This window comes from Dipteris shenzhenensis, chromosome 16 (genome assembly GCF_047967505.1).
Source record: "Dipteris shenzhenensis isolate YYH24624 ecotype China chromosome 16, Dip_SZ_1.0, whole genome shotgun sequence".
In the NCBI taxonomy this organism is placed as follows: domain Eukaryota; kingdom Viridiplantae; phylum Streptophyta; class Polypodiopsida; order Gleicheniales; family Dipteridaceae; genus Dipteris; species Dipteris shenzhenensis.
This window is the reverse complement of record NC_141611.1, coordinates 5,492,578-5,520,323: the sequence shown is the minus strand read 5'-3', so window position 1 is coordinate 5,520,323 and position 27,746 is coordinate 5,492,578. Positions and strand designations below refer to the sequence as shown.

Below are 27,746 nucleotides of genomic sequence, written 5' to 3'. Positions count from 1 at the left end.
CCTGAGGTACATCTTTCTCACCTTGTAAGACATAAAGCACATCATTCATCTTGAATTGATACACGTGCTTTTTCCAATCAATGGCTGGATTCTTCCTAGAATGCCACGCCTTACCCAGGGCTATATCTGCATGAGCAAGCTTAGTCATTTCAAAATCAAGCTTCTCAGCATAGTCCTGAATACGAAGCTCCAACTGGGTAACCCTTTGGTCCCATACTTCAGTCGAACTTCCATCTGCCATCCTGACTGTATACGCATAGTCAGATGGGCTAGTCTTTAACTTTAGCCTCTTCACGAGCTTGGAGTTAATCACATTGTGCGTTGACGCCGAGTCAAACAACACAATGACATCATGATTGGCCACTTGCCCTTTCATCTTAATTAACTCCGTATCATTAAAGGCTGTATACCCCGTTGCTGCGGGCTTAGATAGGATGTTATCAGGTGCACTCGTTACTAGCTTAGCAACAGACACACATAACAAACAAGGTACTGACCTCTGAGAAGATCCCGCTAGCTGAATCTGCATCTGTTCTGCTCTGGGACTTCCCTTCATTTCCACGTCGCATTCTGAGACTACCATCTCAGCCATCTGACGATTCTTATTTCGTGGACAATCCTTCCACTGATGAGGCTGAAGGCAACCAAAACACAAGCCTTCTCTCCTCGCTTTTTCTCTTTGCTCTGGGTTTAAGGGAGACTTTAACCAAGCCCGGGCTGCCATTGGGGTTACTTTCCTCTTCACTCCAATGGTGGTACTTGTTTTAGGAGTTTCAGCTGGTTTCGCCTGCTTGGCTTGACCACTCGGTTGAGAACCACTCCCTTTACTAATCCACTTCTTCTTAAACCCAGATTTCTTCTGGTACCGATACTGGGTTCCGACCTGCGCAAACCCACTTGGCCTGCTGCCCTTGGCATCTTCATAGTTCAGGGCTATGGCTATTGCATCATCCAACGTGTTCACATACTTAGCCCGAACTTCCATTTTAATGCGATCATTCAATCCAAATATGAAATCTTTCACTTGGATTGATTGAGGTAGGGGTTCATCAACCTTCATTACGCTCTCTCGAAACTTATCAGTGTATTTTGCCACTGACAAATTTCTCTGACAAAGGTTTCTATACTGATCCCAAGCTCGGGATGCTTCGTCAGGAGGTAAGAAGTATTTTCTGAATTCTCTTTTAAACCCCTCCCAAGTAGTGGATGCAATACCATCTTTACGTTGTTTAATCCACCACCGATCCGCTGCCTCACTAAACTTGTGGGTGGCCTTGCGGATTTTCCTACTTTCTGCCAGCTCGCTCTCTTCCTACGCAATCTCCTCGTTCAGCCTGTACGCTCTGATACCAAATATTACGTACTTGCTACGCACTACTGCAGATCACGGGAGTAGCACCATCTAAATTCCACCCAGCCAATTCCTGTTGAAGCGTAAGAATACACAGAGAAATCGAAATCCTCGATCAAAATCCATACGTGAAGCTCATCTTCTCTCTCTTACTTACCTCAACAGCCCCATCTCCCTAGATGGATCTAGATGCCACATGTCATCATCATAGGGCCTTTCCTAATGCATCTTTTCACCCCTCTCTTGGGATACATTTGATTTCCCTAGGCACATTGCTTGCATTAGGCCCTTAGCCTTACATCCACCTAGTCTGGTGCTGTCAGCCCTCACCTAGGACCTTGACATTAATTCCCTCTCGATCATTTACATGAAGCGCAAACAGATATATTACAAACATAGATCCTTTAAGGGAAATGTCGACTGATTCTTCCGAGGTCATGCTACCTCGGCTAGAGCGTAACATGAAGGGAAGGTGGATGATAGGGAAGAGCAAAAAGGCAAGAAGCCTAAACCATCTGCAGGGTTAATGCCTTATGTTATAGTGAGCAGCCTAATGGCGATGCCACGGAACTTTGTAGTGCATGGGACAAAGTGAGCAATCAGATGACATTAATCTTCTTTGACCCAGGGGCTCGTGCAAATTTTCTCTCCCGGGAGTTGGAAGGCAAGCTTGGAATCCGTGTAGAGGAGATGTGGCCTATAAGAGAGGCAGGCTTGGCTTGTCTTGGTTTTAGCCCTCCAGTTATCCATATCATTGGAAAGCTCCGCTTGCACATACATAGCTTCCTGGACAGCAGGGAATTTTATTTAATGCCTCTTGAGGGCTGTGATGTTTTGCTAGGTATGCCTTGGTGTCACAGAGTTGATGCTTTGGTGGATACGTACAATCAGAAGATCTCCCTCGAGCTTAGAGGGAAGAAATTTGTGTTGGATGTCAAACTTAAGGGAGAGTTCGTCCTTGTATTTGCTTCAGCTATATGCTCAGTAACGAAACATGATATTTCTGCATATTTAGTTTTTGCAAAGGATACTAAGTTTGACGACCTACAATTTGTAATCTTCAAGCTAGATAAAGAGCAGACAGATTTTCCTAATCAGTTTGGAGAGTTTTGCTAGGTGAACTTCCACCTGAGAGGCATGAGGATCATGCAATTGATATAGTGCTAGGCAGTAGTCCACCAAACAGGCACCATATAGGCTGAGTGCAGCTCAGCAAGAAGAAATCATGAGCCAAGTGAAGGATCTTTTAGAGAAGGGGTTGATTCAGCCTAGCTCTTTCCCTTATTGTTCACCAGTTCTGTTAGTGCAAAAGTGTGATGGTTCTTGGAGAATGTGCATTGCCTATCGTGCAAAGAACAAGATAACCATAAAAAATAGATTTCCTATTCCAAGAATAGATGATATCTTGGATCGATTGGAAGGGTCAACCATTTTCAGTTGCATGGATCTCAAGAGTGGGTATCACCAGATACGCATTCACCTAGAGGATGTGTCCAAGACAGCCTTCAGGACCAACTTTGGATTATTGGAGTTCTTGGTTATGCCATTTGTGCTTACGAATGCTCCTGCCACTTTTAATCGGACGACGGACAGAATCTTCCATGAGCATAGGTCTTTTGTGGGCACTTTCTTCGATGATATGATAGTGTACTCAAAAGATGAGGTAGAGCACAAGAAGCATCTGCTGGCAATAGTATTTGGAGAACTCAGCAAGCATAGTCTGATTGTAAATGCAAAGAAGAGTGAATTCCTTATGCCTTAGATTCACTTTCTGGGACACATTGGCAAAAAAGAATATGCAGGATGCTCAAGCCAAGAAGAAGAAATATGCAGATGAACGCAGGAGATATTTGTCTTTCAAAGAGCGAGATTATGTGCATTTGCGTCTCCATAAGAACTGTGATGAGGTAATACCAACACAAAGCTTGCTTATAGGTATTACGTGTTGGGGTAAAGGCACATTGCCTACCCTTATATTAAAGAATTAAAGTTAGGACACCTATGACTGTCTTAAGACAGTCATAGGGTAAACCTAATCCTAATAAAACATAAGTGAGTTTGTGGTGTGGCTCACTCATCACTTCACACCTGCACTATTGTGTCACTCTCACTCTCTCTTGCTCCCTTTTCTCTTGTCTTCCCCTCTCAACTGGTATCGTTGACAGTGCTCAAAAGATTTTCTTCTGGGTGTTTGTACTTTGTGGTTTGTGTTGTTACTGAGTACACAGAGGCAGTCTATGCTTTGCACATTGTCAGGTACAAGAGTCAGAGAGATTTTCATATTGCTTGCTACCTCAGTGTTGAGGTGTTCTTCACTTGATTCAGGTGTCAGATCAAGGGGCTTTTGCCCAGACTTTGTTTGATTGCACTTGGGTTACCAACAGAGATCTTCAGATGCATTTTCTCCCCTTGGCATAAGGGTGATTGCTTGGGATTTATCCCATTTCCTGTTGCAGGTTTTGTGTGACAGGCTGAAGAGTCATTTTTTTTTGGAGTGTCTTCTGCAATTTGAGACAGTGACATACCTCATCTGAGGTGGGAGAAGTGATCAGTACAGTCAGTACAGTCAGTACAGCAGTGTTTACAGCAGTCTGAGTGGTTTTGTCAGATAATTATGCACTGTTAAGCTCTTGTTGAGCAGCAGCAGCAGTCTGAAATTACTGTTTTTTATGCCTCTTTGAGCTCAGAACAGTTTGTCAGAAGGTACAGTACTTGCAGGGACATTTACTGTTTTGCTGCAGATTTTACTGACAGTAAAAACAGCACTTTTTGAGAGTGCTACTGGCTCTTGAATAGAGCAGACTTTTTCTGAGAAATCAGAACTTTATTATTCAGTCTTTTTACTTCCAGGGAGTCAGGTACTTTCCTCATCTGATATGGCATCAGGAGGAGGTGATTCTTCAATTCTGAACATAAAGAAACTGGAAGGAGCACATAACTATGCATTATGGGCAGAACAGTGCTTGAATGTTCTTCTGTTAAAGAAGATTGCTAAGCCCATAAGGGTAAAGGGTGTCAAGCCATCTGATATGGCAGCTGATGATTGGGAAGAGCTTGATTTGTCCGCGAGGGCAGCTATCATGCTCACTATTTCAGACACTCTTGTGTTCAATGTACAGGCTGAAAAGACCTCTTATGGTCTATGGCAGAGACTAGAGGAATTGTATGCCCAAAAGAGCTCAGCCAGTAAGGTTTATTGGCTGAAGAAGCTGGTCGATCTTCGCATGAAGGAAGGTACAGCTATGACCTCACACTTGAGTGAGTTCAATGCTATCTTTACACAGCTGATTGCACAGGGGTTGAATCTTGATGAGGAGTTCAAGGCCACTTTCTTGTTGTGTACCCTCCCTGAGAGTTGGGACACTTTCAAGACCACCCTGTCTAATTCAAATATTACTCTTTTGTATGCTGATGTAGAGAGCTCTCTTCTTATGGAGGAGATGAGCAGGAAGAATAATGCGGGCAGCAAGTCTTCAAATGCTTTGCAGGTACAGGATAGAGGCAGGACTCAGCAGAAGGGGAAATCTGCTAGTAAGTCCAAATCCCGCAGTCAGTCCCGTGGCAAAAAGGACATTGAATGCTTTTATTGTGGCAAGAAGGGACATGTGAAGTCGAAGTGCTTCAAGTTCATACGGGATCAGAAAGCCAAGAAGGCTGAATCACAGGATGCAGGAAATGCAAGCAAAGGCAAAGGCAAGGCCACGCTAGTTGAATTGGATGCAGTGAATGTTGCAGCAGAGGACAGTGACAGTGACATACATGATGTTTTATGCTCTTCTGTTGTAATAGCACATGCTTTGGTTATTGATGGCCATGACATGCACACCTGGCTCTTGGATTCAGGTGCCTCTTTTCATGTTACACCTCACAGGGAGTGGTTTACTTCCTACACAGGTACTCATGGAGTTGTTCATCTTGGGAACAACTATGCATGTCAGATTGCAGGGATTGGCAGTATACAGATAGTATTTCCTGATGGACAGTCATTTATGCTTGATGGTGTTCGCCATGTGCCGGAAATCAAGAAAAATCTGATTAGCACTGGCTTATTAGATGACAGTGGTTACCACACCACATTTGGGGATTCCAAATGGGTGATTACTGCTGGCCAGACAGTAGTGGCTGAGGGTTTTAAGAGTGATACCTTGTACCCTCTTTATGTTTCCAGTGTGGGTAATCATGTTGTTGCCATAACCGAGCTGCCAAAGGTTTCATTGTGGCATAGCCGGTTGGGACACATGTCTGTTAAAGGAATGAAAGAACTGTCACGTTTGGGTTATCTGCCGTCTCTCTCATTTTCAGATTTGCCTACTTGTGATCATTGTATTTTTGGCAAACATTCTGTGACTCCTCATAAAAGGAGAACTCCCCAGAATAGAGCACCACTTGATCTAGTGCACACTGATTTGTGTGAGATGCCACAGTTATCACTAGGGGGTGCCAAATATTTTATTACTTTCATTGATGATGCCACACGTAAGGTGTGGGTCTATTTCTTGAAGCATAAGGGAGATGCCCTAGATGTTTTCAAGAGGTTTGTCGCTCAGGTTGAAAATCGGACAGGTCGTAGGCTGAAATGCCTCAGATCCGATAATGGGGGTGAGTATGTGTCACATGCTTTTGTGCAGTTTTGCCAAGCTAAGGGCATCAAACAGGAACTCACAGCCCCTCATAATGCATCTCAAAATGGTGCAAGTGAGCGGATGAATCGAACTATTCAGGAGAAGGTTCGATGTATGTTGTCTTATGCTGCATTACCCCATGGCTTTTGGGCAGAAGCCGTGCAAACAGCAGTTCACATTATTAACAGGTCACCAAATAAGGCTTTGGAGTTGAAAGTGCCAGAGGAGGTGTGGTCTGGCAAGCCACCCTCATATAAGCACTTACGGGTATTTGGCTGCGAGTGCTTTGCTCATGTACGCAAAGATCTACGCACCAAACTGGATCCAAAGTCTATCAGATGCATCTTTATGGGATATGGTGATGAAGGTGAAATGGGGTACAGATTATGGGATCCCGTTAAACGGAAAGTTATACGCAGCAATGATGTCATCTTTAAAGAAGATTGTGTACACAAGGAACCCGTGCAACCTGTGGAATACAGGCGGGTTATTTATGATGATGTTGGACAGCAAAGAATGCCTATTTATATACAGCAGCAGGCTGCTGCAGATCACCCTGTTCAAGAGGGTATACAGGCTGAAAATCAGCCACAAAATTTTGCCAATAATGCACCACTGGATGTGCCAAAAGATGGGGCTGTAGAACAGCCAGCTACGGTGGTACAGCCACCTGTTATGCATGAAGAACAGGCTGGACAGCAGCCTAATCCGGAACAGTTTGTTAGGAGGAGCACCCGTGCACAACGGCCTCCTGCCAGGTTTGTTCCAGGAGCCAATAATGTGGCTGATTTTATCATGCTGACAGATTGTGGTGAGCCTTCCAGCTTCAAGGAAGCTATGGGAAGAACAGAGAAAAAGAAGTGGGAAAAAGCCATGCAGTCAGAAATGGACTCTCTACTTCAGAATGATACATGGGACTTGGTGCAGTTACCTGCAGGCAGAAAAGTTTTGCCATGTAAGTGGGTTTACAAAGTCAAAGTGGATTCAAATGCTTTACCGAGGTATAAGGCCAGATTGGTTGCCAAGGGATTTAAGCAGGAGAAAGGCATTGACTTTGATGAGATCTTTTCCCCTGTAGTTAAGATGACTACTTTGAGAGCAGTGTTGGCTCTTGTTGCTCATGCTGACATGGATTTATGTCAGATGGATGTGAAGACAGCTTTTCTTCACGGAGATCTCCATGATGAGATCTATATGAGTCAGCCAGAGGGATATGCTGTTAAAGGAAAAGAGCAGCTTGTGTGTAAGCTCAAAAGGAGCTTGTATGGACTCAAGCAGGCGCCAAGAGAATGGTACAAGAAGTTTGATGCATTCATGCAGTCCCAAGGGTATCATAGGTGTGAGACCGATCATTGCTTGTACACCAAACGGGCAAAGGATGGCAGTTTGATGCTACTCATTCTATATGTGGATGACATGCTTATTGCCAGTAAATCTCAGCATGAGATTAGTGCTTTGCAGAAACAACTGCATAAGTCTTTTGACATGAAAGACTTGGGTGATGCCAATCATATTCTTGGCATGCGTATTACTCGTGACAGGTCCAAGGGACTTTTATTTCTGTCACAGAAAGAGTACATTGACAAAGTACTGCAGAGGTTTAAAATGGAAGGGGGGAAGTCCATTAGTACCCCGTTGCCTCCACATTTAAAACTCAGCAGTAAGGACAGCCCCAGATCACATGATGATAAGGCTGAAATGGCCAAGGTTCCGTATGCATCTGCAGTTGGATCTTTGATGTATGCCATGGTTGCCACTCGTCCGGATATTGCTTTTGCGGTGGGAGTCATCAGCAGGTACATGGCAAATCCAGGCAAGCGGCATTGGGAAGCAGTGAAAGGTGTCTTGAGGTATCTCAAAGGTACCAAAGACTTGTGCATATGCTATGGTAGGCAGGATGTATTGGTGCATGGTTTTACAGATTCAGACTATGCAGGGAATGCAGATAACCGGAAGTCTACTACCGGTTATATTTTTACATTTGCAGGAGGTGCTATATCATGGGTGTCTCGGTTGCAGAAATGCGTTGCACTATCAACCACAGAAGCTGAATATGTTGCAGCCACTGAGGCTTGCAAGGAAGCAATATGGCTTACTCGGCTGGTGGGAGATTTGGGCATTACAGGAGATATGCCAGTTCTGCATTGTGATAGTCAGAGTGCTATCATGTTGGCAAAGAATCCGGTCTTTCATCAGAAGACCAAGCACATAGAGGTGAAATATCATTTCATCAGGGAGGTACTGGAAGACAAGCGTCTAGAGCTTGTGAAAGTCCATACTGATGATAATCCTGCAGATTTGCTCACTAAGAGCTTGCCTACAGAGCGGTTTGCACATTGCCGCCACATCATGGGATTAGGATGAGACCATTCTTACTTTATGGTCTTGTATACAGTAACTGTATATTGCTGTATTTTTATTCTTTTCTCCCCTTTAGGCACATTGGCCTTTAGGTGGGAGGTTGTTGGGGTAAAGGCACATTGCCTACCCTTATATTAAAGAATTAAAGTTAGGACACCTATGACTGTCTTAAGACAGTCATAGGGTAAACCTAATCCTAATAAAACATAAGTGAGTTTGTGGTGTGGCTCACTCATCACTTCACACCTGCACTATTGTGTCACTCTCACTCTCTCTTGCTCCCTTTTCTCTTGTCTTCCCCTCTCATTACGGTCCTTACAGGATCATCCGCAAGGTTGGAGAGGTAGCATATCAGTTGGAGCTACACAATACCTCCAAGGTCCATGATGTTTTGCATGTGTCTTTGCTGAAACCACATGTGGGACAGCATGTCCATGTTCTTCCTGAGTTGCCACCTATGGATGAGGAGGGCCACATCCTCTATGTTCCAGAGCGCATCGTGGGTTTCAGAGACCATGTACTCCGCAACAAGGTCTACAGAGAGTATCTTATCAAGTGGCGGGAACTCCATGAGGATGAAAATTCATGGCAGCCAGAAAGCATTGTCCAGGACCACCCCTATCTCCTACCAGGCTGATTAGTAGTTGCTGTTTGTTGCACTCTTTTTGGACAGCCATGCTGTAAAATTTTGCATTGATCCCCTTTTCGACATGGTTTGCTCAAATATGAACATGTGGAAGTCCTATGATCCTTTTGCAAACAAATACAGCATTTTTTCTTCCCCATTCCACCAAAAATCAGAAAATATTGAGGTTGAGAAAAACCTTGAACAATTGCTGCAGTAGTGACCTTCACTCTCAGTTTTCTACCTCAGAAAACAGTCTGAATTCTGTCGGATTGCCATCATCTTCTTGCGTGACACCAGAGTGCAGATTCACCATCACCATAAACCACACAGACCTTTGCTGGAAACAAAAGCGCACTTTTTCATTCCATTGCTTGCTTGCTTGCTTGTTTGGATGCCGGAATAGAATGCTTTGTGCTTCATGCTTCCAACCTCAATTCTTGGCAGCAACGTGCTTGTTTCTTTGCAGTGCAGGTTTTTCACAAGCCATTGGCTTTCTCCTCCTGGTCTTTGGTTGCTTTTGTGCAGGGGCATTTCTCATGTGTCTTCTTTAGTTCTCTCGAAGGAGAATCGTGTGCAAATGCCAAGAAGAATCGTGTGCAGGAAGACCAATAGTTACTACAAGCCCAAATTCTGAAATCCCAGGCAGAGGAAATCCATTGCAAAAGAGAAAAGAGATCTTGCTAAAGGCTCTGCAAGTGAAGTGTATAGGTGTGACTTACAATTGGCAGATCATCAACAATCCTGAAACTTTTTCTATCAGGCATCATATCTCTCTTCAGTTGTGTCAATGTGATAGGCGATGACCCAACTGACCCAACTGACTTCGGTTTTTCTCTTGGCAAGCCGTCAATTTCTTGCTCCACAAACTGTCATCATTTTTCTTCGTCACAGCATACGGGTACCTACAAACTTTTTGTACAGGACTGGCTAAGTAGGCAGGGATTAAAGGAATGCTCCCGGGAGGAGCCATGCTTGCCATTGCGCTACTTCTGCCGTTGCTTGTTGGTGAACATGCCATTCTTGAGCTCCTCTGTGCAGATTTTTAAATGGACTCCTTTGCTTTTAGCCCTCAACTCTCTCTTGCAACTTGAGAGATGATGATGAGACACATTTTTTGTGATTCTCAGAACAAGAGATCTGAGAACATCAATGGATAGATGCCTCTCCGTGGGCTGGTTCAAAGGATGGAATACTACCTTTGAAGAGATGGATGCTGAGGCTTTTTCATGCTTCTTTGGGCTTGCTTGTCGTGCATGCTTTCTCCTTCATAGGTTGCCTCATCCATGGGCAGCATCAATCCTCACAAACTCAGTATTGAAGAACTCCAGTCTTCATTCTTTAGGAGCAATGGTCTTTCATTTTGAGTTGCACCACAACAACAATCTTCCCTTCTTTTCAACCATGCTCCAGGCCCGTTCCTCGCAACCATGAAAGCCACAATCCAGCAGAGAACTGGACATACAGCAGGATCGGCAAGGTGTTGTAGCTTGCTACAACATAGAGAAACCATTGAGTCATGGAAGAGGGAGGAGAAGGGGGAAGCACCATTGCATTGCTTGCGTGCTGGAAAAAGAGGCCATCTCCCGGAAAAGATACAAGTCCCAATAAGATATCCATGTCCACAATCTCCAAGATAACCCACAACCCATGACTGTTGTAACTTCCTTCCACTATTCCACTACTCCACTAGTGCTAGGACCTTTGACCAAGACCAGAGTCTTACTCTATGTTTGTCCTAAGTGTGGTGCCTAAAATCCCCTTAACATGCTTGTTGATAGTATATCTTCCTTGGGACTTCTAAGATCAATGTACTAGTCACTATGAGACAGTTTATATGGATTGCTATCCTAGGTTCTGAATGATCATATATGCTGTCTCAAATGATAATTCATGCTTTCATGATGGTATATTCACATGTGTTTCAGTTACTGCATATCCTTGTAACATCCAGATGCAATCGAGGTTGCTTGCCATGTTTCAAGAGAGGGTATGTCACGAGGGCGTGAGTTTTGCACTTACATGTAGGCAGGACCAAGGGGGATTAATGCCTTGGCCCTTGGGGGTGAATTGGTGATTAGGTCCAAAGAGGGGGCAAAATATCCTTAGGACTTAAGTTACCCATTGGTTTGGTCCCACTAGAAGGGGCAAGGGGCAAATGAGCTTTAAAGTTGGTCATTGGTTTGATTACTTAGGACTTGGGGAATTTTTTAAAACATGGGCTGCCACTTGGCATGCCCATGCAAGAATGCAGTTAGCAAGGAAGACCTTAGAAGAGTCTAGGCAAGAAAAGCGTCACAAGTGGGAACGGGATCCGACGAAGAATTGGAGCCTACAAACGATTGATGCATGTATCATTATTGTTGTACAGCTGTATGGAGTGCTCATTAATATTGTTGTACGGCTGTACGGATCCTTTGATCCCTGTTGGTACAGCCTGGTACGACTGTTGGTACGGAATGTGCGTACGGGTAGTACGGACGCCAGCATATGGGACTGCTAGTACAATGCCAGCGTACGGGACGGCAAGTACAATGCCTGTGTACGGACTGCTACAAACAGGCTGTGTGTATGGTCGGCTAAGGAATGGCCTGTGTACGGACTAGTTGTACGGTCAATGTACGTACGGCTGAGAGATGGCTAACGTAGGACTTGGAGCTTGGCTGGTCTCATTAGAGCTCTTGTCACGAGAAGCCTTCTCAGTGGCTAGCCTTTTTCCCGTTGCAATCCCCTTTCGATGCTGCTCGGATAGCTACTTGTGAGGCAAGATGGAAAGTGTGCTTCCAAACGGGTATGCATTAGCTCATGAATGAGCTTTGCTGAGCTTTGGGCTGGTGAAGAGATCAAAGAGGTCTCATTGTGATTGCCTTGGAGGGACTTGTGGGCAAGGGTGATTAACTGTGGATTCTTGCAGAGCGCATTCATGCTTTCAAGGCTTGTGGTCAGGCTAACTATGCTTTCACCCATTGTTTGGGTACTCCTGTGAGTCAGGGGTGGACAATTGTGGCAGTCTGAGGAGTTGTGTGGCCCCGTGTGGGCTACTAGCAACAGCTCCCTAGTTTTTATGCTGGTGTTTGCACTGACATGGATGTCCATTGTCACTAGGAGGGCTAATGTTTGGGATTCTGATGCCTATTGAGAGTGGGAAGAGCAGTGATGGAAGTGAGTTTGAAATCATTGTGTAATCTTTTTGCTGATCTCTCCAATTAAAAAAGAAATACCGAAAGGGGCACTGAGAGAGAAGGCTAACGTAGGAATGGGAGCTTGGCTGGTCTCATTAGAGCTCTTGTCACGAGAAGCCTTCTCAGTGGCTAGCCTTTTTCCCGTTGCAATCCCCCTTTGATGCTGGTCAAGTAAACAAGTGCTATGCAGGTGATTCTTGGCTGCTCGGACAGCTACTTGTGAGGCAAGATGGAAAGTGTGCTTCCAAACGGGTATACATTAGCTCATGAATGAGCTTGGCTGAGCTCTGGGCTGGTGAAGAGATCAAAGAGGTCTCATTGTGATTGCCTTCAGCTGTGAATTGTTTTTGGAGAGACATGGGGGCAAGGGTGACTCACTATGGATGCTTGCAGAGCGCATTCATGATTCCAAGGCTTGTGGCAGGCTAACTATGCTTTCACCCATTGTTTGGGTACTCCTGTGAGTTAGTGGTGGACAATTGTGGTAGTTTGAGGAGTTGTGTGACCCTGTGTGGGCTACTAGCAACAGCTCCCAAGTTGTATGGGCTACTAGCAACAGCTCCCAAGTTTTTATGCTGCTGTTTGCACTGAGATGGATGTCCATTGTCATTGGGGTGTGAGAGCGGGGCCCACAACAGGGCTAATGTTTGGGATTCCGATGCCTATACTAAGAGTGGGAAGAGCACTGAATGCAAGTGAGTTTGAACTCATTATGTAATCTTTTTGCTGATCTCTCCAATTAGTAAAGAAATACCGAAAGTGGCGCGAAGGGTTTGTAGAATCCCGTGGGATAGAATAGATGCAACTTGGAAGAGGAGTGAGAGCACAATGAAACCAAAATGTAGTTCTCTATTATAGATTGTGAGAGAGAGAACTCTCTCTTATAGAAAGGGGGAGAAGGTAGTACCTTTCCTACATAAGTGGCAATCAGCCCCTACATCAGTGGGAATCAGTCCCTACATCAGTGGGACTGGCCTAAATCAAAGGAACCTCCCATGTGGGGGCCTTTGGCTGACATCATCACTTAGGTCACACACTAGACACATCATAGCACTTGATGTGCCTTTACAACACACATGTGACTCCCCTAGATGCACACATGCACCATAGAGCAAGCCCTTGATCACACTTATCCCAACATACCCCCCCTCAAGGGGTTGCCTCTTGCAGTGTCAAGGATACATCTAGTCTCATAGTTTCTCATGCCATCTCATGGTGGTCAAGGATAAATCTATGGCTAGGATCTCATGCTAGCAAGGGTTTCCAAGGGTGTGAGGTTCACAGAAATGGGATAGACAAAACACGTATCACATGGTCTACATCATATGGTGACCAGAGGTGATTTACAAAAGACATAGCATATGATATTCTTTTTGGAGTACTACTCCAGGCAGAGAACCTCAAAATTTGACCAAGTGATGATAAACAAAAATTCAAAAGACAAAGTGCTTAAAAAGCATAGTCTTCATAGGAGGCCTCATCTTGTGGAGGCACATCAACTGAAAGTAAATTGGCAGTTTCTGGCTTTGTAGTTGCTTCCTTTTTGGCTTTACAATACTTTTCATGGTGATTGTTTTTGCCACAATGTTTGCAAGGATTGATCTTGAAGCAATCTTTTGAGAGGTGATTAGTCTTGAAAACTTGCCCTTTTGAGTTTTTATAGCATAGGCTATGTCATTGCCTCTCCGGAGTTCCATGTGCCTTTCTTCTTCTTGAAGAGCAGTAATAAGACCTTCAAGAGTAGGATTAGGAAGATTTTTCAAAGTGGTAACAACATGATCATAATCTTTAGGCATACTTTTGAGCAATACTGCCATTGCATCATCTGTAGTGATTGGAGAGTTGATAGAAGCAAGTTGAGTCATGAGACTCCGCATGTGATTGACATGGGCAGCCAAGGGAGTGCCACTAGCCATCTTCAATTCAAAGAAAGCAATCTTAAGTAACAATTTTGAGATGTGAGAGCTAGCACCAAAAATAATATCAAGCTTCTGCCAAGCTTCAGAAGGAGACTCCAAATCAGAAATGTGATGAATATAGTCATCTCCTAAGCCAAGAGCAATAATGCCATAGGCTTTCTCCTCTCTAGCAGGATCTCGTGCCGGGCGTGTAGGAACTGAGGATTCTCCAGCATTAGAGGCTGTTGAAGAAGAAGTTGAAGCAGGTTTGACAAGCCCTCAGAGATTTTCCCTCATCAATGCAAACTTAACTTTCATCTGCCATGTGTGAAAGCCTTTACCATTGAACTTATCCATATTCAAAAAGGTAGCCATGAGAGGGTCTAACCCAAAATGGGCAGTGTCTACTCTTTTACAAGGCTAGAAAGAGTTGAAAAACTTCAAAGTACAAGCATTTAGTGTAGGAAAGACTTGTAACCAAATTCCATACTACAAATCATAATGGAAATGATGCTTCAACTTGCATGCTTCATAGAGGTGGCTAAATGAAAGTATTGCAAGCAAATCCAGGTATAGCAACTTAAAGGAAAGTTGTAGCCACAGTTGTACTGATGCTATTCAACACTTTAAAACATCAGAAATGCTAAAGTAGCATCTAATGTAGCATCAAACTCATAACATTGTCAAAACTGTCCAAAACAGAGGCCTGAACTTGGAGGGTGCAATTCTCATAGCTCATAGCTCTATTCAAGGGGATTTTTATGCAAGAAGAAAGGCCTTATACCGGAGAAGGTCCTCCACCAAGGAAGAGCGCAATGTTGCGCCAGGTCACCATAGCCAAGCTTGGAAAGGTCGACTGGTCTTTTCGTGTTTTCTCCTCCAATTCTTGACCAAACGGGCTCAAATTTCATCAGCAGCTTACCTGTAGTGTCGTCCAACTTGAGCTCAGAGGAATTCGCAAATGGGTAAGCACAGAGGCGGCATTACACGATAGATCGGCGAGCAGTCTTCGTGTTGGCGTTGCGCGTACAGAAGAAATCTCTCTAATTGCTTGCAGCTGGAAGGTCGCCTGTACACGAGGAGTCTACAGCTCAAAGGGTTTGAGCAATGGTTGCATATAATGGGAGAACTGAGCTCTCACAGATTTGGGGAAGAAAGAGGAAAATGGAGAAGATGAAGAAGCTTTGAAAAAACTAGTAGTTTATGCTAGAGAGAGCATCTAATGCTAGGCTAGGCTAGATCTAGAACCTAAAGCTCTGATACCAAGTGTAGAATCTCGTAGGATAGAATAGATGCATCTTGGAAGAGGAGTGAGAACACAATGAAACCAAAATGTAGTTCTCTATTATAGATTGTGAGAGAGAGAACTCTCTCTTATAGAAAGGGAAAGAAGGTAGTACCTTCCCTACATAAGTGGCAATCAGCCCCTACATCAGTGGGAATCAGTCCCTACATCAGTGGGACTGGCCTAAATCAAAGGAACCTCCCATGTGGGGGCCTTTGGCTTACATCATCACTTAGGTCACACACTAGACACATCATAGCACTTGATGTGCCTTTACAACACACATGTGACCCCCTAGATGCACACATGCACCATAGAGCAAGCCCTTGATCACACTTATCCCAATAGGGTTTGGGGCCAATCTGTGTCCTTGTAATTGAGCAGGAGCACTGTAGCTCCCCCAATCTATGCTTGAGTTATTCGCTGAAATTTCCGTGGTAGCATTTCTCATGACTCTCTATGGAAGAAAAGTCTACCGTAGTGCGAACAATGCTTTCCATGCTACATTTCTCATGACCTCTATGGAAGATGGATGTCTTTATGATTTTGGATGAGGAGGTCTATATGGATCAGCCAACTAGCTTTGTACAGCAAATAGTTTGCAAGCTGCACAAGTCACTTTATGGGCTTAAGCAAGAACCCAAGTTGTGGCACATGAAGATAGATGCCTTCTTCAAAAGGTTTGACATGAAAAAGGCCACTTCGGCCCCCAATCTCTTTGTACTATAGAATAATGACAGCCTCATACTTGTCATTCTCTATGTGGAGGATCTTATCATTACAGGCCATGACCAAACACTTATAGAGCAATGACCAAACACTCATAGAGCAGCTTAAACCAGCACGATGCAAAGAATTTGAAATGCCAGATTTGGGGTAGCTGAAGTACTTCTTGGGCGTACCAAAATAGTGGCACACACATGATATTTTTGCAAGTCAAACAAAGTATTATAAAGGCTTGTTGGAAAATTTTCAAATGCAGGACAACAACCAACTTCAACGTCCATGGAGATGCGAGATGTGGATGCCAGTGGGCAGCTTGATTATCAAATGACCACCAGGCTTAACATATCTTATGCCGTTAATTGTGTCAGTTAGTATATGGCACATCTGAAAGCTATCCATTGGTGGACAGCCAAAATGATCCTCAGGTACATCAAAGGTACTAAGCAGTTTGGGATCTTTTAGGGGCAGTTCAAAATTCTACATCTTTAATGGTTTTGCGATAGTTATTTGGCAGGTAGCAAGGCTACACGTTTTCACTCAGTACTGGAAGTATCTCATGGGTGAGCAAGAAGCAAATATAATCTTCCACTAAGGCCTGAGTATATGGTAGCAAATGCAGCAGTATGAAGCGATTGGCTTCAAAGAGGACTTGGTTCTATTGGCATAGAACAGGAGGGTTCGTACCTATCGGTTGTAACAACCAATCATACATTGCTTTGGCAAAAAATCATGCGGATCATGCTAGGACTGAGCACATCAATATTCGATATCATGTTATCCATGAGATGGTGGAAATTTCAGCAAGTTCAGATGATGTATTGTTCTACCAAGGACTTTTTAATAGATATATTCACCAAGCCTCTACCAAAGAATAAAAGTTTCCTATGCGGGCATCTCCTTGGTATGCACAATAACGTGTTTCTTCAGAGGGGGATCGATAATGCATGATGAGCAATCTGTCAGAATCAAGTCATACTCCAATTATTTTGTGTTATGGGGGGATCATTGGGCTTATGCACATCATGGATTGTCTTTATGGCTTGTATTGTAAATTAGTTCAGATTGAATCTGACTCCAGATCAATGGAGTCTAAGGTCCCGAAGAGGATACAGTAATAATGCATTTTTACGTTGGACATGTGGCACCATGCAACGTGTCACTCTAGGACTTAATCTAGTTATATGGTTTAGAGTTTCCTACCAAACCCACCATTTCTTTGTATTTTTTAAATTATGTGGGTTTCATTTCAGTTTCTCAAACTTTCTCCAACGTTGTGTGTTCTCTAACTTCACAAAACCCTCGAGGGCTTTTGAATGCTATACAATGGGTAGTAAAGGTAGAGACAGGATGAGAAGTAATGAAGTGGATTGGAGAAACCCTCTGGGGCTTTTGTAAGTAGAAAGGGCACAATGTAAACATGAGAGAGGGTTATATCAAATTAGGGAGGCTGAAATTTGTCCTAGACATTCTTGGCCCAGCATTAATCACAAATTTATTCTTCAAAAGAAAATAAAAAAACCTTTAGAATTGGACTTGCCAATATGTCCTTTTGATGGGGTTCATTATTGCTTTTAGGTTTTATATGCCATGATTGATCAAAGTTTTTTTGGAGAGCAACCTATGCCCGCGGAGGACAGCACTTCTGTGATTGCTTTTTTGAAGCATCAACATTCAAGCTGGAAACATGTAGAAGGGACTTACTGGCAGACAAGGTTCAACCACTTGGTGACATATGGTGCTGGTATGTTTTAACCAACGCCTTTCATTCTTCAAAGAGAACATGTTCCTCATTCAATGTAATCAAATGGCCTCTAATTGAGTTTGAAATTGTTTTTGCTGTTTGAACTATGTTAGTTGTGCGTATTGGATAAGCAGCTATATCCCTGTTCACATCTTCTGATTTGTTTTATCCAACAGTTTACTTCTAGGGAGCTAGCCTCGATGATATGATCCGTGTGAAAATTTTGAACATAATTTGGATGAGGTCATGTGCTGATTAGCAGTCATAGACAACTATAAATGTTGTAGTTCACAACTCATGCATTTTATATGTGTTGATTTGAGGGTTTTAGTGAATTGTTACTGCTGTTCTTCTAGGGCTTAAAGTGACTCAAAACAGCAACTGATTTTTCCAGAAAACACATGCCCATGAACAGAGGAAATTGGTCTGATCTTCTAGGTTTTTTGTGAATTAGTACAGGGTCTTGAAGTGGCTGCCATGCAATGCTGATCTTCATGAACAATATGGATACATTAACAAAGGTAAACCTTGTGTTTGAATTATAGTCAAAAGTCAGTGGTGAGTGCCAAGTAAGCTAGGTATCAATTTGAATGAGCTGTCAAAAGTGTTGTGACCTTGATGATGGTGAGTGCAAGAACTATCTTACATGCACATTGCATACTCAGGCAACTGTTCTTTGTAGCTGGTGTGTCACGAGGACGTGAAAAGAGGACATGAAAAGTGATGTAAAGTATCTTCGTAACTCAACCTACGCTTAACCCGGGGTTAACTATGGTTAAGTGTTGTAATGGTTTGGCCGTGAGGGACTGGCTAGAGGAAGTGCACACTTCCTAGAAGTTCCTAAGGGCAAAGTCTAGGTGCACCACTAGGTCCTAGGGGCAAGGCAAAGGCTTTAAAAGAGGGGTCTAAAAGTTGGGCCCAAGGACAACCAACGTTGTCCTTGGTATGGGGGTTAGGACTTTAATGAAGGGGCAAATGGCAAGGAGGAGGTGCCATTTGTCAAGCATGTGTATGCATGCCCTTCCCCCACCTTCCATCTCTCTCCCCTCACTCTTCCAGAGGTGTAGGACGTTTTTCAGTTGTTCTTGTGCAGTTTTTGAGCTGTTTGAGCTGTTTCAAGCCTGTTTTCAGCCGTTTTAACACTGTTTTGACTGTTCCAAGGCTAGTACGCACTTCTAAGAAGTGCTAGAACTCATTTTTGGACTTTCAGAAAATTCTCGTACGGACTATACGGGCGTCCGTACGGCTGTACGGAATCTGTATAGACGTGTTCAGTTGCCTCTAGCAAGTGCCCGGGGTTGTTTTTTGCTGTGCTGGACCTTTGTGCACATGTTTTTGGCTGCGTGGTGGCTTCTGGAGCTGTTCTAGAGCTGTTTTGGACCAATGCAGGCTGCAGGAGGAACTTTCCCTGTTGCTTTTGGCACCTTCTCTTAGGACTCAGGCACAGATCCCGAGGCAATCATTTCGGGGCAGATCTATGAACCATCTTTCCTCTACAGCTCTTTCTTGTTCACCCTCCGCTCTCTACCTTCACTTCTCTCTTCTCCTGATTGCTGGAAGACACTTGCATCCTGCGGGGAGCTTGGACAAAGGATAGGTGCGAGGAAGGAGCTCGCTGCTCTGCCACAGACAGCGGGAGTTGGTTCCAGGGTTTTTCCTTGTTCTTTCTTGCTTTGCAGCTTTTTGTAGTGCATGCGTGCTGTGTGCAGTCCTTTTAGGACTCCAACAGGTTCTAGTAAGCACCCAAAGGCCAGGGTGATCCTGTGGAAGGCCTAAGGATAGTGTGGATGCATGTGATAGCCTTGAGGCTGCCTTGAGCTCAGTTTGCCAGTGGTTTGGATACCTGAATGCCTCTAAGTTGTGTCAGATCAGAAGCGAATGCCTGAGTATGCCTTGCCAGTGGGAATTCTAGTGGTGCACTTGGATTAGATGCCTTGAAGACAAGTAGAGGATTTGCAGAGAGGAACAGTGCAAGGTTGAACCCTTGTTGTAAAGCATTTCCATTTAGAAGCATTAAATAAATACCATAAGGGGCGCCAAGGCATTTGGGGCCAGTGGGTGCACTGTGTACTATTTTCATTGAGCAGGGGCATTCTAGCCTCACCTTTGTTGTTGTTGAAGCTTGTTTCTAAGTTGTGCTAAGTGATTTAAGTGACTGAAGCTCGCATTGTGGCTATTTATAAAGTTTATGACTGAGTAGAAGAAGATCACTGTTCTTTTATTTATCGAAGGCCGGTTACAGTGGTTCCGTTGCTGGGACTTGAACCTAGGTCGCTCGGGTGAGAGCCGAGTATCCTCGTGACATACCTCACCCCTAAAGGCAAATTGAAAGATTACAAGGAGGGAGGGGCAACTGTCAAGTTTCAGACTTTCAATGGGATGCAGGATAGATTGAAGACTTTGACATTCGTGCAACAGTTTGATGCTGCCTACTCAGGTGGACACTTCACAGAATCCTCCAAAGTCCGAAAGGCAGCCACCTTTTTGAAGGGCAATTGTTATGCTCTAGCCGAGATAGCATGACCTCAGAAAGATCGGTGGGCATTTTCTCTTAGATGACCGACTTCTGTAATATTTAATGTGTGTAAATAAAATGGTCAAGAGAAGTAACTGCCAAGGTCCTAGGTGAGGGTGTAATGGCATTGACTAGGTGGTTCTGAGTGCTAAGGCCTAGGTGCACCTAAATGTGTAATAATGCCAAGGGGCAAATGTTCTAAATTGTGCCCCAAGAGAGGGGTAATTGGTGTACCAAGTAAAAAGGTCTAAAATGAGGACATGTGGCAGAGGGAACCATCTAGGGAGATGTGGGTTTGTGGATAGGCATGAGAGAAAAATTATGTATCTTAAGAAACATGCGATTCACGAAATAGGCTGGGTGGATATACCTGATGCCATCGCCCGTGATTGATGAAGCCAAGGAGAGAGATATGGAAGAAGTCCGTGTCATTTTGGTATCAGAGCTTATGGTAGAGATCAAAGGCTGGACGAACGGGATGAGAAGAGAGCGTGAAGTGTAGCGTGATTTGAAGCGATGGGGTGCAAGGAATGCGTGATAATCGGCTGCTCGTGACATGTGACGAATTGGAAGGGTTGTTGCCCGTGACGACGAACAGCGTGTTGGCTGAATTCGTTGTGCGGGAGACCTTCAGTGAGCGTTCGCTTGATAACGAACGAGAGGCTTGGAGTGCAGGTTTGACGAGGGGGAAAATAGCAGGGCATGCTGGCGGTATTCTCCAAGTGAACGAGTCGCAGGGCTTGGACCTCCCTGGTGGTCCGACAACGTGCGGATATGCTGAGCGGTGATGTGCGCCTGTGTGGAGTGGAGCGGGATGATAACCTGCGTAACAGCACACGAAAAAAAATAGACATTCCCGTTTTACACAGGTCGGAAGACCTCGAAGCACCGTGACTTGTACCTGTGCTCCAAAACCAGCGTAACAAGGTTCAACAGGACGAGTGATTTCTGGGTCTCAGCGCCGTCTTCGACGAATTACTCCAAGGAGCAAAATTTCTTTTCTTCCATATCAGATTTTAGTTTCCAGTTGCAGGCGATTTAATCATGTACAGCGGAGGTTGCAAGTTTATTATTCTTGTATAAAAAAAGGGGAATCCCAAAAAAAAAAAAAAAACTATTTTTCCTTTTGAAACTATGGAAGCAGAGGGACAAGATTCCAAGGTGAATCCTAGTGAATCTAAAGCACGCTCTACACAACAAATGTCCCATCACACAACACCTACTCTGGTGGGTAGGATTTCAGTATTAGAAGATGCTTTACAGCAAATCATGAACCGGCAGCTTCAAGTGAACGCTGGTCAGAATGAGATTAGGGAGATGGTGCAAGCCTTGTCGGCTAGGCCATCTAGAATTGATAAGGGCAAAGCTCTAGCAGAGCCAGAGCCCAATATACACTCATCAGAGCGTGCGAAGGTCAAGGTGCCTAATATTGCCAACTATAGACCGGAGAAGTACGCTGGTCGGATGACCGAGCACAGTTCTGATGTGATCGAGGTTTGGTTACACAAAGTGGGAAGAAGCCTTCGCCATTTGTGAAATCAGATCTGATCTAAAGAAAATCCGTGAGGCCACTCACCTGTTTATTGAGGCAGCGGATAGATGGTGGATAAAGCAACAGAAAGATTAGGTTGCCCCTACCACCCGGGAAGGGTTTAAAGCTGAATTTAAGAAACACTTTCTTCCACCTGACGAAGAGTCCCGAGCTTGGGATGCTTATAGAAACCTTCGTCAGAGGAATCTGTCGGTGGCAGAGTACACTGACAAGTTCAGGGAATGTGTTATGAAGATAACAGACCCTCTCCCTATGTCGGTTCAGTTGAAAGACTATATCTATGGACTGAACGACAAGATTAAAATGGAAGTTCGGGCTAAATATGTGACTACATTAGATGAATCTATTGCAGTAGCCCTGAACTATGAGGATGCCAGAGGCAGATCTAGTGGATTTGTGCAGGCAGGGACTCAGTATGAGTACCCAAGAAAAGGGGGATTTCAGAGGAAATGGACTTCAAAGACAAGTGTCTCCCAGCCAAGTGGCCAAACCAAGCAGGTAAAGCCGGTTGAGGGACCAGCAAAAACAAGTACCACCGTTGGGGTGAAAAGGAAAATAACTCCAATGGCAGCCCGGGCTTGGTCAAAGTCCTTGTTGACCCCTGAACAAAAAGAGAAAGCTAGAAAAGAAGGATTGTGCTTCGGCTGCCTTCAGCGACATCAGTGGAAAGATTGTCCACTGAATAAAGACCGTCGCACGGCCAATATGATAATATCTGAATGCGACGCGGAAATGCAGGAGAGTCCCAATGCGGAACATATGCAGATGCAATTGGCGGGACCTTTTCAGAGGTTAGTACCTGTGTTGTTAAGTGTGTCTGTTACTAAGTTAGTAAGCGGTGCACCTGATAACATCCTTTCAAAGCCCGCAGCAACCGGGTATACGGTTTTCGATGAGCCCGAGTTGATTAAAATGAAAGGGCAAGTAGCCAGTCATGATGTGATTGTGTTGTTTGACTCAGCGTCAACACACAATGTAATCAACTCGAAGCTTATTAAGAGGCTCAAGTTGAAAACTAGTCCATCTGACTATGCTTATACGGTCAGGATGGCGGACGGAAGTTGAACTAAAGTATGTGACCAAAGGGTTACCCAGTTGGAACTTCGAATTCAGGACTATGTTGAGAAGCTGGACTTTGAACTGACCAGACTTGCTCACGCAGATATAGCCCTAGGCATGGCTTGGCATTTTTGGAAAAATCTAGCCATTGATTGGAAAAAGCATATTTACCAATTCAAGATGAACGGGGTAGAATATGTTTTACGAGGTGAAAAGGATTTACCTCGAGGACCATTGATTTCAGCCATGGAAATTCGGAAGACTCCGAAAGAGTTTCTGTGTCTGTATATAGCATCGTTAGAGTCGATTGATGATGCGTCGACTAGCACTGAGGCTACCCAAGATGGGAAAATGCCCGAGTTGGCTAAAGAGATATCAGAGAAGTTCTCTGAATGTTTTAGGGATGAACTACCTTATGGGTTATCTCCAGAGCGGAAAGTTCAGCATAAGATTGAACTGATCCCGGGGGCAGAACCTGTAAATAGACCTCCCTATAGAATGAGCTTTATTGAAGAGGCGGAGGTGTGTAGACAACTGAAAGAATACCTCAAGTTGGGGCAGATTCAACCAAGTTTCTCACCTTTTGCTTCGCCAGTGATATTAAAGAAGAAAAAGGATGATATGTTTCGCCTTTGTATAGATTACAGAGCATTGAATAATATCACTGTTAAGCACAGGTATCCGATGGCTCGGATTGATGATTTGTTAGATGCATTACATGAAGCCGTGATTTTCAGCAAGATAGATCTTAAGTGTGGCTACCATCAAATCCGGATTAGAGCCGAGGATGTGCATAAAACCGCTTTCAGAAGCAGGTTTGGTCATTATGAGTTTTTGGTAATGCCCTTTGGACTTACCAATGCTCCAGCGACATTCGTCATGCTTATGAACGATTTACTACGTCCGTATATCGGAAAGTTTGTAGTACATTTTATTGACGATATTCTAGTGTTCAGTAAAAGTTTTACTGAGCATCGTGAACACTTGAGAATAGTGTTCAGTACTTTGAGGAAAGCCAGTCTTTATGTAAATAAAAAGAAAACTATACTGTGTATGGTTAGGCTTGAATATTTAGGATTCATAATTACTCCACAGGGGGTAGAAATGGATCCGAAGAAAGTGGCTGCGATACTAACTTGGCCAATCCCTCAGAGTGTGACCACCTTGCGATCATTCTTGGAATTTGTCCAATTTTATAGAAGGCATATCAAAGGATATTCTGAAATAGTATCGCCATTGACTGAGACCTCAGATAAAGTACCTTTTATTTGGGGACAGAATCAACAAGAATGTTTTAACACCATAAAACAAGCTGTGGTCACAGGACCGGTGTTAAAAATAGTTGATCCCCAGAAACTGTTGTTCCTGAAAACCAATGCAAGTGGCATTGCGGTAGGAGCAGTTCTCCTTCAAGAGGGAAGGCCAGTAGCCTTTGAAAGCAAGAAGCTTTCTCCCTCTCAAAGGAATTGGCCAACTCATGAATTGGAGTTATATGCTGTTATCCATGCTTTGAAAACCTGGAGGCATTATTTGTATGGTTCAGAGTTTTATGTGGATGTGGATCATGATACTCTGAAACATTTTTGTAAACAGCCTGACTTGAGGGGCCGCCAAGCTAGGTGGGCAGAGCTCATGCAGGAGTTTAATTTAACGATTCGGTACCGAAGAGGAAAAGATAATAAGACTGCTGATGCGTTGTCTCACATTATGCACAATATGAGTTTCACGGTATTAGAGAGTGCTCTAATGACCGAGATCAGAGAGACTCAAAAGGTGGACGAGTTTGTCCAGAGCTTATGGCCTAAAGCTCATGAGTTTAGACCCAGGGAAAATGAAAAGGATGACCTGGCTGTTAGAATTATAGATATAATTCAGCAGTGACCAATGTAATATTAATAAGCTAGTTAGGGGCACTTTTCCCTCTTTAAGAGGTTTTTCCCCCTAACTGCAGTTAGTTCACTAACTATGGTTAGTGACTACTAAGGTTTTGTCACTAGGACAAAACCTTATCTTTCTCTCATTGAGTTGTACTCTTACACTCTTCTATTGCAACTCAGCTTTCAGCTTCCAAGCTTCCAGCTCTCACTCTCTCTTGCTCTCTCTCACTCACCATCTCCTCACATTTGGTATCAGAGCAAAAATTGCAGATTTTGTCTGAAATTTGGGGCTTTCAGTTCTGCAGTACAATTTCTTGAAGAAATTTGGGGATTTTGTGATTACACTGCAATTTTGCAGTAAAATTTGGGGCTTCTGCAGACAGAGCGCAATTCTTGCAACATTTGGGGCTTCTGTTCAATTTGCCCCTTTCCGGTTGCAATTTTAGGCCTATTTTGGGGCTTTTGTGTTGGGAGAGCAATTTTTGGAGTATTCAGTTCATACTGCCTTTCTTGGAGTGTTCTGCAGCACTTTTGGCAGATTCTTGAGAGTTTTTGATGCTTGGACAGATTTCTGACAGTGCAAGTACAGAAATCTAAGTTGCATTTACAGCCCGTGCTTGGCTGTGTTTTTTGGGAGTTGTGCATTTCATTCCCAGTAAGGGAATTCAGTTTTGTATCTGCTTCAATCTCTTTCTCAAATATGGCCCATTAAAATCAGAATGACTTCCAGTTCGGTGGTCTTTCACAGGAAGACAAGTTGGATGGTACCAACTACTCCCTCTGGAGTTTCATTGTACGCAATATTCTGATTTCTCGCAATTTATGGGATTATGTCAATGGGGGTGAGATCCGACCAGCAGATATTGCACCTGCTACCCCTCCCCAGCAAGGAGGTGGAAGAGGTCGTGCACAGGGTGCAGCTGCAGGACAAGTTGTTGGTGCAGCTACAGTCACTACTCCAGAGCAGAAGAGATGGGATTCACGGGATGCCTTAGCTTTGTCATGCATCTCTCTTTCAGTGAAAAGATTTATCATTCCGCATATCCGGTTGTGTAAGACCTCCAGGGCAGCGTGGGATATTTTGGAAAGCATGTATGCAGCTCGGAATGATGCAAGGGTATCTTTCTTGAAAAGAGAGTTGAGTAATACACATATGGAAGAGGGTGACTCCATGTCAGTCCACCTCACAAAGCTACAGGATCTCAGAGAGCAATTGTTAAACATAGATGAAATTATTCCTGATTCAGAGATGATTACAACTACTCTGAATTCTCTTCCCGAGTCTTATCTCAGCTTTCATACCTCGCTGAACTTATCATTGAGGGGGGGTGCAAATCCTCTCACTTTTCATGAGTTGATAGGACTTCTGCTTCAGGAAGAGCAAACCAGGAAAAATTTGGCCTCACGTGCAGGTGAACAAGCCATGCTCTCAAAATTTAAATAAAAAACAAAGGGACAGGCAAAGACATCAGTAAATCAGCCTTCTAGTGGGTCAGGACAGCCTTCACAAAAGGCTAAAAATGATGCAAGTAAGCCCAAGAAGAAGGGTTTTCGTCACTACTGCAAAAAGCCAGGTCATCACATAGCAGAGTGCAGGAAAAGGCTTGCAAAAGAAAAGAAAAACAGCTCAGGTATGGCTGTTTCAGATTCAGCTCCTCATGCATCTGACAGTGGGGATGCTGCAGCCAACTTGGTTGGACAGGATTATGCCTTTTTATCTTGCATTTCAGATTCTAGGTTGGCTGTTCCAGATGCTCGGGATAGTACAGCCACTTGCAGTTATGATACATATGCATTTTTTACTTGCAGCTATGACTCTTCTACAGATGCATCTGCTTTCAGTGTCAATGAAACATTGAACACTTGGTATTTTGACAGCGGTGCATCCAAGCACATCACTTCTAGGAAGTGTCTTTTTACTTCTTTGCATCCACCTCCCGTTGATAAGAAAGTCACTTGTGCCAACAACTCATCATATTCAGTACGTGGCACAGGAGATGTTGAGCTCACTGCCATTGATGGCTCAATTTTCAGACTTTCAGATGTCTTATATGTGCCTGGCATAACCAAAAATCTCCTTTCAGTGTCCACTCTTAAGAGAGGTGGATTTCAGGTCATCTTTGAGGATGACAAATGTGCTGTCCGAGACAGGGAAGATGACTATGCCTTAAGGTTATCTGGTACTCTGCTGCGTGGGCTTTTTCAGCTTGATATTTTTTAGAAAAGAACAGCCCATGCTCTTGCAGTTTCTACCCCTACAGCTGCCATGCAGAATGCAGAATTATGGCATGCCAGATATGGCCACATGCATTACAACAGCTTGATGACACTTCAGAAGTTTTCCATGGTTGATGCATTGCCACCTCTTGAGATACCTCCTCCACATGCCTGTGAAGGGTGCATTTTAGGCAAGATGCATAGATTCCCCTTCAAGAAGGATGGTTCAGTTAAAGCTGTCTGCAAATTACAGCTTATACACAGTGATGTCTGTGGTCCCATGAGGACTCCATCGTTGGGTGGTCATCTCTACTTCGTTACATTTATTGATGATTACTCCAATTTTACTTGGGTTTATGGGCTGAAACAGAAATCTGAAGTGTTCACGGTGTTCAAACACTTTTCAGCCATGGTTGAAAATGAGACCGGACTCAAGATACAGACATTGCGCACAGATAGAGGTGGGGAATACTTGTCTACAGAATTTGATGCTTTTCTAAAAGGCAAGGGTATTGTGCATCAGCTCACAGTCTGGCTGACCCCTCAGCAAAATGGCAAAGCTGAGAGGAAAAATAGAACCCTCATGGAGATGGACAGATGTATGCTGAAAAGCAAACACATGCCTCACAAATTCTGGCTAGAGGGTTTGATGTGTGCCAATTACATTTTGAATCGGGCTCCCACTAAGGCTTTAAAAACAAAAACTCCTTATGAGGTCTGGAATGACAGGAAGCC

The 27,746-nt window shown here is 43.9% G+C and overlaps 1 protein-coding gene across 2 annotated transcripts in view; it reads left to right on the top strand.

The window, feature by feature from the left end:
- The window catches only part of LOC147892453 (Zincin-like metalloproteases family protein), a 159,135-nt gene that overhangs the window by 105,669 nt on the left and 25,720 nt on the right, over window positions 1-27,746 (top strand). The window contains exons 16-17 of one of the 2 annotated variants that reach the window (XR_015542351.1): window positions 17,626-17,791; window positions 18,251-18,312. Coding sequence is in view for 1 of the 2 variants with exons in the window: in XM_087387413.1 (XP_087243539.1) it covers window positions 17,626-17,791 (166 nt within the window). In the remaining variant the exon portion in view is untranslated. The remainder of the gene's footprint in view (window positions 1-17,625; window positions 17,792-18,250; window positions 18,313-27,746) is intronic. The other variant, XM_087387413.1, reaches the window with a different exon arrangement.